At 26.5% G+C, this 17267-nt stretch overlaps 1 protein-coding gene across 1 annotated transcript in view; it reads left to right on the forward strand.

Moving 5' to 3' along the window:
- The window catches only part of LOC114129703 (uncharacterized), a 380263-nt gene that overhangs the window by 336834 nt on the left and 26162 nt on the right, over window positions 1–17267 (forward strand). The window contains exons 4-5 of the mRNA XM_027994507.2: window positions 4399–4451; window positions 6456–6549. Coding sequence (XP_027850308.1) covers window positions 4399–4451; window positions 6456–6549 — 147 coding nt within the window. The remainder of the gene's footprint in view (window positions 1–4398; window positions 4452–6455; window positions 6550–17267) is intronic.

The raw sequence follows: 17267 nt of genomic DNA on the forward strand, positions 1-17267 counted from the left end.
ATACGCTGCAGCTACAGTCATAATATTATTTTTATGACTCTATGTGTATACAAAACTTAATACAGCACAGTAAATACAGGTATAGATAGTATTTTGATAGAACCGACGAGACGGAAATTCTGGTCGGGGAAAAAATAAAAAAATATAAAATTCTATATTGTGTACATGCATGTACTCAGAACGTCACTAAATAACTGTAGAATCGAGGAGGTTGGATGCCCCATTTATATATAATACGGCATCGGTATCTACGAATATGCGATAGATTTATAGCTCTGTGCGTATAATATTCTATACTGCAGGCTCATCGTATATTCGAAAAAGACATCGAACAAAAACCCTTTCTATATATTATTATTATTATGCCCAGCCGCCGCCACCGTCCGCCCAAACGCAATACGTATGCGACCCGCTCGTATATATTTTATATTATCATAATGCGTCGGTGACGGAAAACAATATAAACGATAAAGTCGAATATGCACATAATAATAATAATAATAATAATACAGTACACGGAAATTCATATTATATCGTGTGTAATATTCCATGTTGGTATGGTATTTTAAATTGTCTGTGTACATGATTTTTGTACATACCTACACTCAAGACACGCGATCCTAATGTATATATATATATAATATATTTGTGTATGTATTATAACCTCAATTAAAACGATTTGCAATCAATTGTAATATACTATTATACTGACGCCTATCGATGTGCATAAAGCGTATGTTCTATATTAGGACGTATAAGATCATACGCTGCTACAAAATTTGCGTGGGCGTCAAATACGTCAAACGAAATCGACTACCGGCAGCCATATCATATAATTATTCTCATATAGGCGACGGGTTTCTTGTTTTTCTTTCCCATTATATTATTTTTTTTAAAGACTGATCCACTAGTATATACTATATTTTATAGAAATAATAGAAAAAAAATCAAATTCCCAAATTAAGATAATATTTCAATAGCTCTCATTGTACAAAAATCAATTACTGGTTGATCTATTAGACATAAATTATTACAGAAAACTAAATTGTTTGATAATATTTCTTTTACGTGATTTTAAGTCATAACAAACACACATTTTATCAAGTATTATACTACTGTTTATTTGTTTTTATCATTATCATTTTTAAATTGTTTTACTTTTTTGAATGACCACAACAAACATTTTTAATTTTATATTCCGAACTAGAATAATATTCAAATTACCTTACCTATTTCAATCTAAAAATATCAAATTTTAGACGAGTAGTTTATTAATAGTAACTTAAAATACGTCTTATAATAAGTTATATCACGTCATAAACTACTCGTTTAAAATTTGGTTTTAATATATTGAAGTATATCAAAAAGTACTTTGTTTTGTAATAACTAATAATTTAAAAATACTCGTCTACATTAAAAAAAAAAAATTTAAAAATTAAAGGTACACTAAGTACCGATTTGTTCTACATAGGTATTGAGTGGAACTCTTTATTGAGTAAATCACTGTGATGGTTTTTGTTAAATTTAAATTTAATCATGACCTATTTATTAACCGATTTGACCTAAGACTATCTAAATATTGATTACCATGTTTACAATATATTATTTTAATAATATTTTATTGCGTGAAAATTCAGGTTTTTCCTTAATGTTTTGTTTGTTTTTTTCCATTTATAAAAAGAACAACTAGCAATTTTGATTTAGTAACTGTTTAAAGTACAAACTTTATCGATTACTTATCGTGTACACAAATACATAAAACACAAATAATTTTAAAATCATTACATTCGTCGTTCCGCATAAAATCTATAATGACGATGATGAATCAAAATTTTCAAAGCAATTTGTAAACAGAAAATATTTTTTTTTTGAAAAATAAATTTAATGACTTAAAATCATCACATTTTGAATTAATGAGTGTCTTACGTAAAATTGATCACTAAGTATAAATATCGTACGATATTGTGGACTGTGGTACAAAAATAAACCGCTAAAATTTAGTTATCAAATATTATTTTATCATACATCAAGTAACGTCGTATTATTTACAATTACCTATATCATTTGTGTGAATTCAAATATTATATAAATACTTATTTTGTGTATACATATATTTATATATTTACCAATATTACAGATACCTTTCCTTTCAGTTATCACAATAGTTATATTGATATGTTATCAAAAAAAAAATTCAGAGGATATAATAACTTTGAATAAAATTTACACAATTTTAACACCCTCCCGTTTATCTCAGTCAAATATAACCAATTATGCCACTGTAAAATATTATAGCACGTCTTTCAGACTCAAAATTAAAAAAAAAGTCAGTTATTATATACTGCAGAGAAAATGTTCATTTTATAGCGACTTTATTATCGCGTTCAAATTCTCGTCGATGTTAACGGCGTTATTTTGAAACATGAATTCCGTGACTATTTTTATAAGCATTTAAATCGTTTTCATTTGGATTTAGCACTACAGAAGATAGCGATAAAATAAACTTAATTTCTAACTCCCATTAGAATTTTTATTATTATGATGATGACGATGATGATTAAGTCAACAAGCCGAGTCTTACTGCTGTCCTTTGTGGTTTTTAAGAAAAGTTAAAAAAAAAAGTGTTTCAAATAAAGCGTACCATCTATAAGATACCGATTCGGATCGTCCGGGGAGCAGTTTCAACAGTAATATTATGTGGCCACTCGTCAACCAATGTATAAAAAAACAGCACCACAAGTACATTGGCGTCTGATTTCCGATAAAAATCTTAAATCGAATACAACTCATTGTTATTTTATACGGCCACATATTACAGACTCACCAAAAACTACGTAAACCGCATAATGGGCCATTCTATTCGGATTATATAATATATATATTATGTATGTGATGGAAGCTTAGCTCGTTTTACTATTGACCATTCGATATATTGCTCATCGGAAATCCGAGTGAAGCTAACCAATCGCAGGACCGTACTTAGGTAAATATATGTAGGTAATCCGAGCTTCCCTTTAGAAATCATATCAAATTCTGTGTTGAATAAAGGCGCCGAATAGTATTTCCCCAGGACGTCAATGATATAGTGAACAGTGGTAGTAGTGCCCATTATTGAATCTTCTGAGGCGCAGTATTTATTTTTAACACCCAACTCATGATCAGATTTAAAAAAAAAAAAAAGTCGTAAATATATACGAACGATGCGTATGCGTAATATGTTGGTACACGGATAATTTAAAATAAACATTTTCCTATAGACTTTCACCTTTCTATGGACCTATATACGTACCCATTTGATATATTGAGTCCTGTGTCTCAAAAAGTTACATACTTGACTAAATAATTAGCTCAGTACTCCACTTATATATTTGTCCATCGTCATCACTAGGTATTATATATGTGTATTTATAATCCACATAGTCCAAGGTATGCCATATAAAAGAATCAATTTTGAACAGGTGACTCGTTGATAAATTGATATGTAGAGGGATAAGTCTATCACCGTTGTATCGAAAAATCAATTAAGTTTCAGTCGTCATCATGTCCTAGTCCAAAATACGCCGTACGTGTTCACGTTAGAGAGATATTTTTTTCAATACAGCAATCATTCATTGTGTCATTACACATGAGATGTCTACACGAGTAGGCGTTCAATAAAACACCAAATCAAGTGTATTCCATGATGGAGTTGACCATCATATGGATGAAGTTGTGTTCCATACATAAACTAGATTTGTAACAGAATGTTTTAAATACAATAAAAAGTTTACTCGATCGATATTTTAACTTTTTAAAATCCATTCGCTATTTATTGCACGCCTTGTTCGTGTACAATGTGTATAATAAAATATTACGTATACGAAAGGTACCTGCAGTGTACTGTTTAACGAACGTTAAAAGTTTTGCCGTGACACGTTTCGGAAAAGAATATGCCGACCAAACAGCCATTGAGTATTTGAGCCAACAATATAATTTTGATATTATATTTTCTGGGATTAAAATCGCTATTGTCGATCAATGAATTGTCATCATTATAATTTTTAAGTTTTCGATGCACGAGACAACTTTAAATTTATTATGTGTATTGCTGATAGAGACTGTTTAATTTTAATGAAAATATTTCATTGTAAACATCGTGAATAGTTCGTAATTCCGAAAAATTCATTTATAAAGGTTTTGTACACATTTAGGTCTCATTGTGTACATAGTTTACGTTTCAAAGTATTCATGTGACATTTTCACATTTTTATTTTAACGAGTCTGGTTGTAACAAAATCTAAAATTGTACAGTAATATTAATACTTGGTAATAGTTTTTTATTAACAAGTAAAATTTTAATTATTACAGTATACCGATGTGTTTAATGTTTGTACTGACGCATAACTGTTTTTGTTACAGATTCTAATGAATTAAATTCCAATTCGCAACAACCTACAAAGTCTAATAAAAAGGTGAGTTATAATATAATACTTTGGATAGTTCAATATTTTATAATTTAAACATTGTCAGCAATATATATTTAAACTCTAACAAGTTTATATCTTTAAAAAACTGTTAGAAAAAAAATTCTAAGAGAATTCATCAATTACTATTACGTTTTGTCAGGAAACTATACGATAGTAAGTGAGAATTATTATGGTCATTGTCCTTTTATTATCCTATAAACGATGATCAATAATTATGAATTAAATTGCGATCTGGTAGAGGAGAGTGTACATAACTAATATAAATAACTCTTCGCACTCTATCCTGTAGTTTCAATATAATATTATGAAAAGAAAAATAAATTAAAATATTCAACAAACAATGTCTATTGTTATGCTTATATAGATTTCAGATAATGTTTTTGGGTAAATATAATGCTATGTTATACAACCCGTTGTAAGAATTACTATTTTTCTTTTCATAACCAAAAAAATGGTATAATATGCCGTAGGTAAACTTTCAGCAAAAACTGATTTTTTTTAAGTACCCCGAAACTATTTATTTAGACATTTGTGCAAATAATATAGCTAAACCTGCATGCTCCACGATAACTCTTCGGTTGAGATGATAGGGAGGATATATAAATAATACCCTCTTCATATTTTTTGGGCTCTTGGGACTATTTCACCTGGTCGACAAATTTATGATACGTGATATAAAACGACTGTTTATTTTAAGCGGTTATTTATTTATTTTTTACTATTATTTTTATTATTATTTATGTTTTTTACGACTTTCGAGATCCTTTTAAAAAATTGTAATCAGAATTCATCTCACTGAGATTACATATAATAAATATTGTCATATAGACTTATTATAAACACGCATATGTATAAAAATAGCAAATATAATATTTTAATGATACTTAACTCATAAACTGATATATGCATTTAATATTTAATTTTTTGGTTAAAATACACTGAGTTGCGCGGTAACATATATAACATATATATATTTAATTATAGAAAAATACAATCAGTATTATCACACATAAAATATAAAATATTTTTTAATGTACAATTCTCCAACTCTGAAATTAAGGTAAAATATGATTAATAAAATATATTTTTCCAATAATTTATGTAAACAATTACTTATTTTTGATTTCCAGATAAATAACATTTAATTTTAATCGTATTTTAACACATAATAATGTAATTATTTAAATGAAAAATGCAGTCACTACAACATTTTTAGTTGTATAATCCATTTAAAAAATAATTTAATTTAATTTAAATCATAATCAATAACCAAAATCATATTGTTGTTTCACCGAAAATAGCAAACACCATTTTTTTTTTTTTTTTTGTTATCAAAATTAATAAGTGTTATCAAATGAACACAATAAAACCACATTTTAATATAAAATATAACTATGACTAAGACAAGACGTATTAACATAATGCACGAGAAGCAAACGTGATTTTATTTATTTATAGTAAAAACAAATATTATTTTAAGTACTTAATATTTTCATAAAATTAGGTTTAAAAGTATTAATTAAGTACAAAGTTTTTGATTTAAACATATTAAAATACCTATACTATTTCGAATATTATCTATAATTTTATGTCGCTTTTACTTTTCGTCAAGCGACATTATTAAAATGCTTTAAGTTTCGTAAAATTGGAACTACCAATATAAGTTAGAGCAATAGATGTGACGACAGTATTTATAAGCTAATGAATTTAGATTTATGATACAAAAATACTATTCATAAACTTCTTTGAATAGAATGCCACTATTTCTGTAATAAATGTAAAAAATCATCATTAAATTCCTTTTTACAATGTCAAATAGTATTTTCTTTTTTTATTATTATAAGGTATACATTTGGCCTACTTAAAATAGGTATTACATAGATATAAAATCAAATTGTTGTGAAATACTTAATCATGGGTTTTAAAAAAAAAATTAATAGTAAATTACACCATAATAATAAATAATATATAATTTTATTTTGTTCACAGTTACCCGCACCTATGGTAGATGATGATCTTTTGGAGTTTTTGGTTCGCGTGGCAGACAATCCAGCAGAGTGGAATAAAATTCGTCGTGTTTTAAGTAAATATTATAATTTATAAAATTATATTATAGTGATGTTTACTATTGTAAAAAATATTACTACTCATATCATATTATAAATACTACTTAATCACTCAGATAATTATTACTATCAGAATTTGATTTTTTAACTATTTATATATTATTAAATAATAGTAATTTATTTGGCAAGTTCTTACTAGTTTATTTTCAAAATTCAAGTCAAGTTAATGACAATACGTAATATTATTAAGCTTTTATTTAAATGAGTGAATAAAATGCATTTGAATTAATACATAAGTACCTAAATTTTGTAGGTATGATTAATTTTAAGACTTATTTTAATAAACAGATTCTGTTAACAGATGTAAAAACATTAAAAGGCAATATCATATTATATATAATAACAACAATTATAATAAATAAGCCCAAAACGTATTTCGTTACTATAAAAAAATAAATATAGAGCATACAGCATATTTTACTATTTTACAAAAACGGTGATTAATTATTAAAGACAAATGGCGAACAAAATGCGTAAAAAATGTACTGTGTATGAGTTGTGACAAGATTTAATTCAATGCAGCGCAGTTCAAATATATGAATGTGGCGTATTTTAAAACGATGACTAAAATTTAACAAATGTGTTTTCTTTTATATATTATACCACATCAATTAACGTACATTTCACGAATAAAAATGAGAACAACCCCTAACCCTTCATTATAATATACTGGCTTTTGAATCATTTTAGAACACAGATTTCTCCCCTATTTCATCAGCAACATCGTTCTTCCAAGTCCTGTTCTTCTGTTCACATAAAAGCACTTAGGAGTATTGCAATGGAGAGTATTCAATACAAAACACGTGACTTGTTCATAATGTTTCATAAATACAATCGTTAAAAAAAATAATATTACATACCATATTTTCATATTTTTCAATGATATATTTTTGTCTCAGGTCCTTTTTAGAAATAAAACTCTTAAAAATGTAAATATGGATAGAATTTGGTATTATAGTTATGGAACTTACTCGTACCAATTTAATATTGAACATATATTATAATTTTGACAATTTTATAAGATTTTAGTCAAATAAACAATTTTCTGAGTCATAATTTGTAAATAATTTACAAATAATGAATGAAAAATTTAAAATTGTAATAGTAAGATACTATAAAATAGTTATATATTTAAAATTATTTGATATCATACAAAAATTAAAGCAACTGACATATTTTCATAGTATATTAAAAACAAAGTGGTCTCTATCAGCTTCTACTAAGAATAAAATAAATAATAATAGTAATGAAACTATAAAAGGACTTAATATAGTAAAAGGTGAAAATTATGGTAAGAATTAACCTTAGTAGGGAACACGACCTTTTGGAAAAGTATAAATAAATTATCCAGTTCTAGGAACTGAAAACAGGAAAATTCAAAGGTGGATGACACCAAAATATTATATTTAAATAAATTAGAGCCCCACTTAATTAAACACACGCAACCCCGTCATTTAATTCAAAATATCGACAATTTATCATGCATATAGAGATAATATGGAAACATATTAAGTAAAATATAATTAAGATATAAACATAAAATAATCCGTAAACTATACATTAAAATTATTTATAATTTATATGTAATAAGATTATTATAATATAATAATCTTATTACATATAATAATATATAATATATATTATATATATTATATATAGCTATAATATATATTAAATAAGGCACAATATTCATATCATATTTACTCGTTAATTAATTACCATACTTCTTAAACAAAACGTATTTGTATAAACTACAAACTAATCAATATTATACTATAAATTACAAAGAAAAGTATTTTGTTATCTTACATTTCGAACAATGAAAAGGATGTTCTTGAGCTACATAATAATAATATTTACATGCATGCAAACGACACTTTTTCGTTGTATTGAATCCAAACCTATTTCATATGATTCTCAAATACAGTATGTATACGATTTTCAAGTTTAATATTATAAACTATAACACTAATATTAATAATTCAAACAATTATTTACCCATAAACAAGTAATAACTAATACGCATAAATTTAACGAATATTTTTGTGCATTTACTTACTAATAATTTAAATTTAAGAATATTTGATTTGTACGAGAAGTCATATTGTAATTCAATATAATATACCTATTATAATACCTTTATAATGTAATACAAATCAGTTAATCAAAATAGATGTTTGAAATAAAATGAGTTTTCTTATGATAGTATAAATTTGATTTGTTGATTCAATCAATGACAATTTACTGAAAAATTTACTGTCTTTAAAGAACCTAACCTATATAGGATATCAAAAAGGTTTTAAAGAGCTTTAGCTAGGTCGTTTATGCTGCTTATAGATCAAAATTATTAGGAATTTAATTTATTTTGATGCAAGAACTTAATTTTAAATTAAAATGCTTTATCCATGTCCAGGCTAACCTCACGTGATTACTAGAATAAAAATATACATATATGTTTAAAGAAAATTCCCAAACTCGGGTGCATACTATATGGCATATGCATTTAAATATAATATAATATTTTAGTTTCTACGTCTAATACTTTTAATTATGTGTCAACATTTTCGAAATTTTTATAGTAGTATTATTATGCTCAACATGTTGTGTACCTAAAATTAAATTAATGAACAGTTCACATAATATAATATCAATACTTTTAACTATTATTTTTACTGTTTTAGTAGTTAATATAATTATAATAATCATGATTAATATTATTACACAATGTAGTCATGTTCGTACTCACATGGAATAGAAACAATGTATCTAATAGATATAAACAATATACTATTAAAGAGAAAATGTATTCTAACGACTTGTTTTGTAAAACGATTGTAATTAAAACAATGTTCCTACCTTTATATGTCTAACGCTTGTGAAATTGTATGCCATTTATCATTATTTAAATTTTTTATTATTATTATTGATTATGGACAAAAATAAATAAATTATAAACATTAAAAAAAACTTAAAACGACAAAATAATTAATAATACGGTTATATTTCATTCAGATTTTGTTCAATAACATAATATTTGCATGCATTAAATCATTATAAAGCAATAATAAAAACATATTTTATTATAATAATTCCCAAAATTTAATACCACCACGAAAATTAATATTTTATTTTTTTGAACTTTAAAAGCTTCAATTTAAAACAAATATCTATTGTAATGCATACTTATTATAAAATACATAGGCGAAACTAGACAATTTTATTAGGACGGGCCAAATGATAAATACAAAAAAAAATTCTAAGTTTTTAATTTTAATTTTAAATTCGACTAACTACTAAGTCAGTATAATGCTGTGATAACCCAGTATGGCAGTATTAGATCAGGTCATGGCCTGACTGGCTTGACCCGTAGCTTCATCTATGAAATAATATGTATGATGCCATATTACCATACACTAATATGTAAGGTGTTTTTACGACCTAATTTTACGTTTGCCGTTATATTATTTTACTTATAAGAAAAGGATGATCTGAAAAAAACAATACAATATAGTTAAACACTTATCATTTGATAGCAAGTAATTTACATGCATAATTATATGTGAGTTCTAAACTTTTCTCAATAATAGAAATCGTATTGTTTTTAAAATATTATTAATTTGTTTTATGTGATGAATATCACATATTCACTCTAGGTAACTTTTATTCCACCAAAATAATATTTACGCTCTATAATCATTATGGATAGTTTTATGAACATTTCAGATTGTCAATTTACATATACGTCAACAATATTAATTATAGAAATATATTATTCAAAATGTTTAAGTATATTGTAGGTACAAAATACACAGTATTTTAAAATATTAAAATATAGGTACTATATAATACTTGTTGTATTATCGAAATGAAACATTTTAAAATGTTGACGCTGTTATTTGATATGTCTAATCCATCTTCGGTCCCATGACCTGTAGTTTTTATACTTTTTCACATGTGGTTTTCGTAATGTCTTTTCATAAATAAAGTTTTTTCAGTCATAAACTTTTGACTTTTCATTATATAACATGGTGTCAGGTGTAGGGTCTTTTTGAATGGTATAACCTTCCACAAATCAAGTGTCAAATAAGCGTGCCTACGTCCAGTGCTGTGAAGTATGAGGAACTATATTGAATATTTTTTTTAATAATTTCAGCATAAAGTATTTTCGATGGTATTTTAAATACTTTTAGTTTTTTTTTTTTTCAAAATATTTACGTAGTTGGTAAAACATTATTTTCTACTCCAATAATAGTTTTATTCAGTGTGCACTGTGCATGGAACAATCAAAAAAAAAAACCAAAATGACAAATAATATCTTTAAAAATAATTCATATTACTAAAGCGCCATTAACTATTTTTTAATAAATAAATACGAACTGTTAGCATATACCATGTTACTAGGTTCCATTGATTTACAAACCTAGAAAATAATAGTAAAAATATTTTTAATATTTTTTCGAAATATTTGAGTTGAATTTAAAATACTTTTCAAAATTATGCTTACTACCTTAAGTCGTAAATTATTCTAATGAGAAAATAATCCGCTATGTCAATTCGAACATCTTATATGTTCTTATTAGCCTTAGCACTGATATAATTCAGTTAATTAAAAAAACAAAACATAATAAATTGATATTAACTCCTATCTAACTTAAAAAGTGTTACGCATCATGTCGAGTACATTTAAAATCTGTTGAAACTTAATATGGGAATTGCATATTTAATAATAATATCTTGTTAATATTTATTTTAGCCTAAAGTGCTTAGGGCGTGTTATAAAATGAAGCGCTTCCTATTTGTTCCATATTAATTATAAGACAAAGTTAAACAAAAGAATAACTTCCTAATAAACACTCGACAAACAAATAGTTCAACTTACGAATTCTAAGCCAATAATTTAGTTCAAGACATTCATAAAGTTGCTTGCAGTGGTAAATGACTATATCGTCATTATTTTAATAATGTTCAAGTCCATTGTTTAGAGATTAAAACAATTTTACATTTAATATACCTATAGTCTGTAGACTCTCGTTGTGGGTTCAATGGATAAGCGAGATATATTATGTTAACTATACTTATGTATTTATAATATTTGAAAAGAAACTCATAAATTAAGTGTACCCTACTATAAATTATTTTTAAGGTATAATATTATATTCATGTTGTAATTTTATATTATACTTACAGTACTAATACGTTACTGTAACGTTGTTATGGATTATTTATGAAGGTTTGATTAGTGTGATAAAATAATAAATATCTTTTTTTTTTAATCATATTTTCCGACATTCATTGGACCTACATATTTGATAAATCCTAAAAAAAAAAATGTACATTCTACATATTTTAAAGACATAGAAAAGTTATATTAAACTTCAATAAATAACAAATTAAAATTATCAGTATTTTGATTCATTTATTAGTTTTATAATAACAATGTTACAAAGAAACATTGTCGACCACGTCAATCTGCTAGATTTTCGGTTGTAAAGAAAAAAAATCCGGGGATTTTATTTTACTGAACAATATTTTGAATATTCTTCTCCATTGAGTAGGTCATTGAAACGGATGTGTTAAATTTTAATTCTATACGAAAACGATTCTTAGCGGAGATGGCGTGTTTCTATTTTTAAAGATATTTCACAATTTATTTATATAACTACTTAAAGCGTATACTATACTACCTTTTTACTAACTAAATAATGCATACCATATTATGATTTTATCATGTCTCTTTTTTTTTTTTGTTCCATCGTTTATACAAACATTGGTTTTAATTTTTGTGTTGTCTCATAAAACACGAGCATTTTATTAATAATAAAATAAAGAGCAACGCGGCGTTTTGGATAGACAATTTAGGTACACCGCTATTGTGCATACATCTTTTATTCCGATACCTAACTATCTTATAAAATCGATGTTGTGTAATCCGTGTTATATTAAATTATATATTTTGCTATATACGCTTAAACATTTGCGTAAATAAAAAGGTTGTAAAAAATAAGAAAGTTTTCCTTGACATTTTATAGAGAGAGAAGCGACGATTGTACACTAGAGTTTTAGACATAATAAATTAAAATATTTATTATGTCCTTTAATGACAAAGTATCAACAATCGGTGACTAATATATAGCATAGTGATTTTTTCGTTGTTTTTCTCCGGTTATTTCGAAAAGCATTAAGAATTTTTTACCTTTGACCTAATTTTTATAATATCTAGAATTTTCTATCAGAAACCACTCTCAAAGTTGAAGATTAAAGATACTAAGTTTAACTTGAATCAAAAGCTTTTTCAATGTATTTTATGATGTTTTTTATTATTAGTATATTGTAATATAATATACAGTATACATTATATAACAATATACAATAATTACAGCTCAGGAATTCAAAATGTTCTTGTATAATAAATAACGGGTTACAATAATATTTCCTTAAAAATATACACACAAAATTAACACACGGAAACAATAACTTAAAAAATTAAATAACAGTAAATTGGAATTCATATAATTAAAATTATTTTAAATAACATTAGTCCATGAGTTGTGAAAAAAAAAACGAAATATTTAAAAGATTTTTTTCCAGAAAAAGTCTTACGCTTGTGTATTTTTATTATAATAATAATTGAATAAACCTACTTTACTTATAATATTATATCGACAATATCAGTTCAAATACACTTTGTACAACTAAACCTCAAACCCTTAAAATGGATTTCTTTAATATCCGTCCGATGCGTCCAAACAAATCAAAAAGAACGCGTCAAAGTCCTCGATGTGCAAAAAAAAAAAAACAAACAAACAAACAAACAAATGGATATGAATTCACAACACACCGCAAAATGGTCAATAACAATTTTTTGCTGTTTTGCTATTGGTTGTCAAAAAATACGAAACCATATTTCATATATTATTATAGACACTAACTATGGTACATTATCGTATCGTCGTCAGGTTTAACAATTTAAATTTCTGGTTTAGTGAAATAATAAAATAATGACTGAGGAATGGATTTCATTTGAAATATTATAAATGTTTAATGGAATGAGACATTTTTAATCTGATTAAAAATATAAATGTTTTGGATCGAACATTTTTTTAGACAGTACTAAAACATGTTGCAAACAAATTTTCGCCACTTAACATTTTTAAATATAGGAGAATAATAAATAATAATTATGTAATTTCAAGTTTTTTCAAGAATTAAATAAGTGACAAATACATACCTTTTGTACTTAGCTATATTTATATATTTCTTTTTTTTTTTTTACATTTATCTTTATTATATAATAAGCAATAAATCATCACATATTTTGGTTTTTTTATTACATTAAAATCCATCCCATAGTTTAAGACTAATACAGCACTTATTTATACCAAAAATACTGTGACAGAGTCAAAAGATACTTCCAACCCCTTTAATATTTCAAAAATGTTTCGGACTGACTCACACCAAACGAGCAAGCTATCGTATCCAAGAAAAAATGTAAGTGGGGTGTATCCTCCCCCCACACCACTCGAAATATAAACTCATCGTATAATATTATAATTCTGGATAATTTATCCTGTAATAACTAATTACCGCACATGTTTTATTTTAGGGATACATGACAATTTCACATTTCAAATTACATTGTATCAGATTATATTAGATCCAACACTAAACTAACGAACTTGTCAATAGTTCCGCTTACGATTTCATTAGAAAGCGTTAGTTTCATAACTAAATTAGTTGTGTGAAATGACATAACTTTTAGAATATCAGCCCAATTCAATCTGTTAAATTATTCGTACCTAGTAAACAATGTGTTTTTTAAATATATATAAATCTGTTTAACACAACTATAAAAGATTGGTAAATTTTCAATAATTTTTATCATGATTTTTTGCAAAGACGTTAGCTGTTGGTAATTTTACATCACTACAAGAGGGTAGCATTTTCCATATACTTACTAAAGAGCCTCTGTAATAAGTCTTAAGAGGACGAACTGAAAGACTTAAATTACTTAAATTATATTAATATTTAGAGTTTTAGCAAAGCGAATATGGATTCGAATACCATATCGTATGATATGGTGTGATAATTGTTTTGTTAATAACTCTTTTACAAACAAAAGTTCAGTTTGTTTCGTTTTGCTTGTTGTGATTTAACGAAGTTAATCTTTTGTCAAATGCATCTAAGAAATACCTAGATTTTTTAATGGTATGCATAAAGGAATTATATTTAAGAGGAGAATATTTATTTTTTATTCAGAGTAAAGTTTTCGTATGTGGGTTTTTTATTTTTTTATTTTTAAAGTGCTATTAGGACTAGACTACATAGGTAGGTTTTTATAATATTACAATTATTATTATAACTATTAAAACTGTTGTTATTTGCCTTATATTGTTTGATTTGTTTGAAAAGACTATCGGTTACGATAATTTTTTCTATTCTTAAGAGCTTGACAGTCCCAACAGTTCACTGGATTTAAATAATGAATGGTTCTAGTTACATTGATTTGATAATTGTACCACTTCATAGCGATTGGTTTCCAATGTCCCCTGTTGAGATGTAAATGTTCTGTCTTGTGAGATCGCGTTTTGAGCCAATCGATTGTCGTATTTTCAACTACAATAATCAGAGGCAGTCGTATGTCACGTATCTTTGTTATATCATTCAAGTAGACGGCATATATATTTATATGGTGGTAAAAAGTCGTAGGGGTAAAAAGCTTAAAAGGCGGTAAAACACGAATAGGCGATTTCGTCCAGACTCGTCGTTGCGTCGAACGCGTCAAAACGACTTTTATTGCGGTCGTTATCGTGTTAGACCGTTCTGTGACCACCACGTGCGCGTTAGCGAGAAGTCCGGCTCGTAAAACCACAGTCAAAATACACACACGAGTGGTAACCGGCCGAGCAATTATGTAGTATGTGTCGGCATGTGTGTGCAGTAAAGTATAGTGCAGTGGTCATAAACCGTGAAACATAATATTATGTATACAGGGTGATTCACCAAGTATATTCTCCAAATTCCGTCATTTAATACAATGAATTTATTAAAATTTTGTTTGATTTAAATACGCTTAAATACCACATGTTTTCAAAATTTTGAGATGTCTCAGGAGTATCATAACTTCTGATTTTATAAATAAAAACACTATTTTTTTTTTAACTTGATTATTCAACATTTAATTTAATTCGATTCAATTTGAACTTCGAACGTGTAGTTTTTTAGTTATTAATATGTTTATATTCGGAGCAGTTATAGTCCTTAAAAATTAGTTTTACTAAGATAAAAATGAATGTAATACCTAACGGGTTTAGTGTTATGAAAATAAACTACTAAAATTTACAAATAATCATACCTCTAATGTCAAACCCATTTATAAGTTTATATCACAATAGGTCACTGCTTAATAGTACTAAAAATTTCAAGAATTTGAAAATATGGTTTTCAAGTAGTTAATTTAAAAATTCCTAAAACTATAATTTGAATACATTTATTATTTTAAGGAAAAATTTGGCAGACCTAGTGGATCACTCTGTATGTATAAACATCGAGTGGGGATTTTCAGAGCTTATCGGCCCCTGCCACTATTTTATATTAAAGGGTGACCAATAACAAAAAAAACATACCCATTTAGAGTGAAAAACTGAATGAGAGTTTTAATGTGCGCGTTAGATGAACATAACAGTGTTTAGAGGCGCGATTGAAGAAGGGATAGAAAAATACTACTCGACACATCATTTAACTTTATAATCGTACTCAGACGCAACAAATTCACTAATTCAACGACATATTTAATTTAGCCATCACGACTGGTCTATGTAAATATTTATAAATAAATAATAATTATAATATAGGTAGGCATGTATTAGTATATTAGGGAAAGGGACGTTTTCATAATAACAATATGTAGCATACGTCTCGATGATATGATGTCTGAGCTACGATGGCCATTTTTCCGAACGACAATTTATTTTATTTTTTCAAAAATAAAGTAAAACAATATTAGGTTGAAAATGTTTGTAGTTCATACGTACAACAAAACGCAATGTGACTTTGTGTTTGTAACTTATATTATAGACTTGACAACCACTCGACAAATTTTGACTAAATTCTCATAGATTAATTTTAGAGATACCGGGAAGGTTTAAAGAGTAATTTGAATCTCGTTTGAGAATACACCAAGTGCTTTATCCAACTCGCAGTGATCGGATTGCCCATATCGTTAGAACTACTTCACAAAGTAAGGCACACCGATGCTGGTTTCCCCACGAACTGAGGCATACAAAAACCATATAGGTAGCGCCACGTGTTTTATGTTTGTTAATTTTTTCCCAGAAAATTCTGGTTACGCGACTAGTATTTATGTATATCCAGTACTTTTTTAGTTATACTTAATACTTATGTTATTGCTCAAATATAATTTCGATGAAACGTTCACTCTAAGCCTATAGATTCTATGTGTACATTATTATATTATATGGTACCTATCTTATATGCTTCGCATTGGTCAGCATAGAATCCAGATGAACTACTAACAATTGCTCAAACGTTCTGTGGATATTTCGATTTTTTAAAAAAAAAATAACTAAAAATGATTATAATAACAAAACCCTATCAATTGCAATATTATATATTTTATTTAATGTGTATGTGTAAACATTTCGTCAGTACCGCCAGT

Source organism: Aphis gossypii, chromosome X (assembly GCF_020184175.1).
Source record: "Aphis gossypii isolate Hap1 chromosome X, ASM2018417v2, whole genome shotgun sequence".
Lineage (NCBI taxonomy): Eukaryota > Metazoa > Arthropoda > Insecta > Hemiptera > Aphididae > Aphis > Aphis gossypii.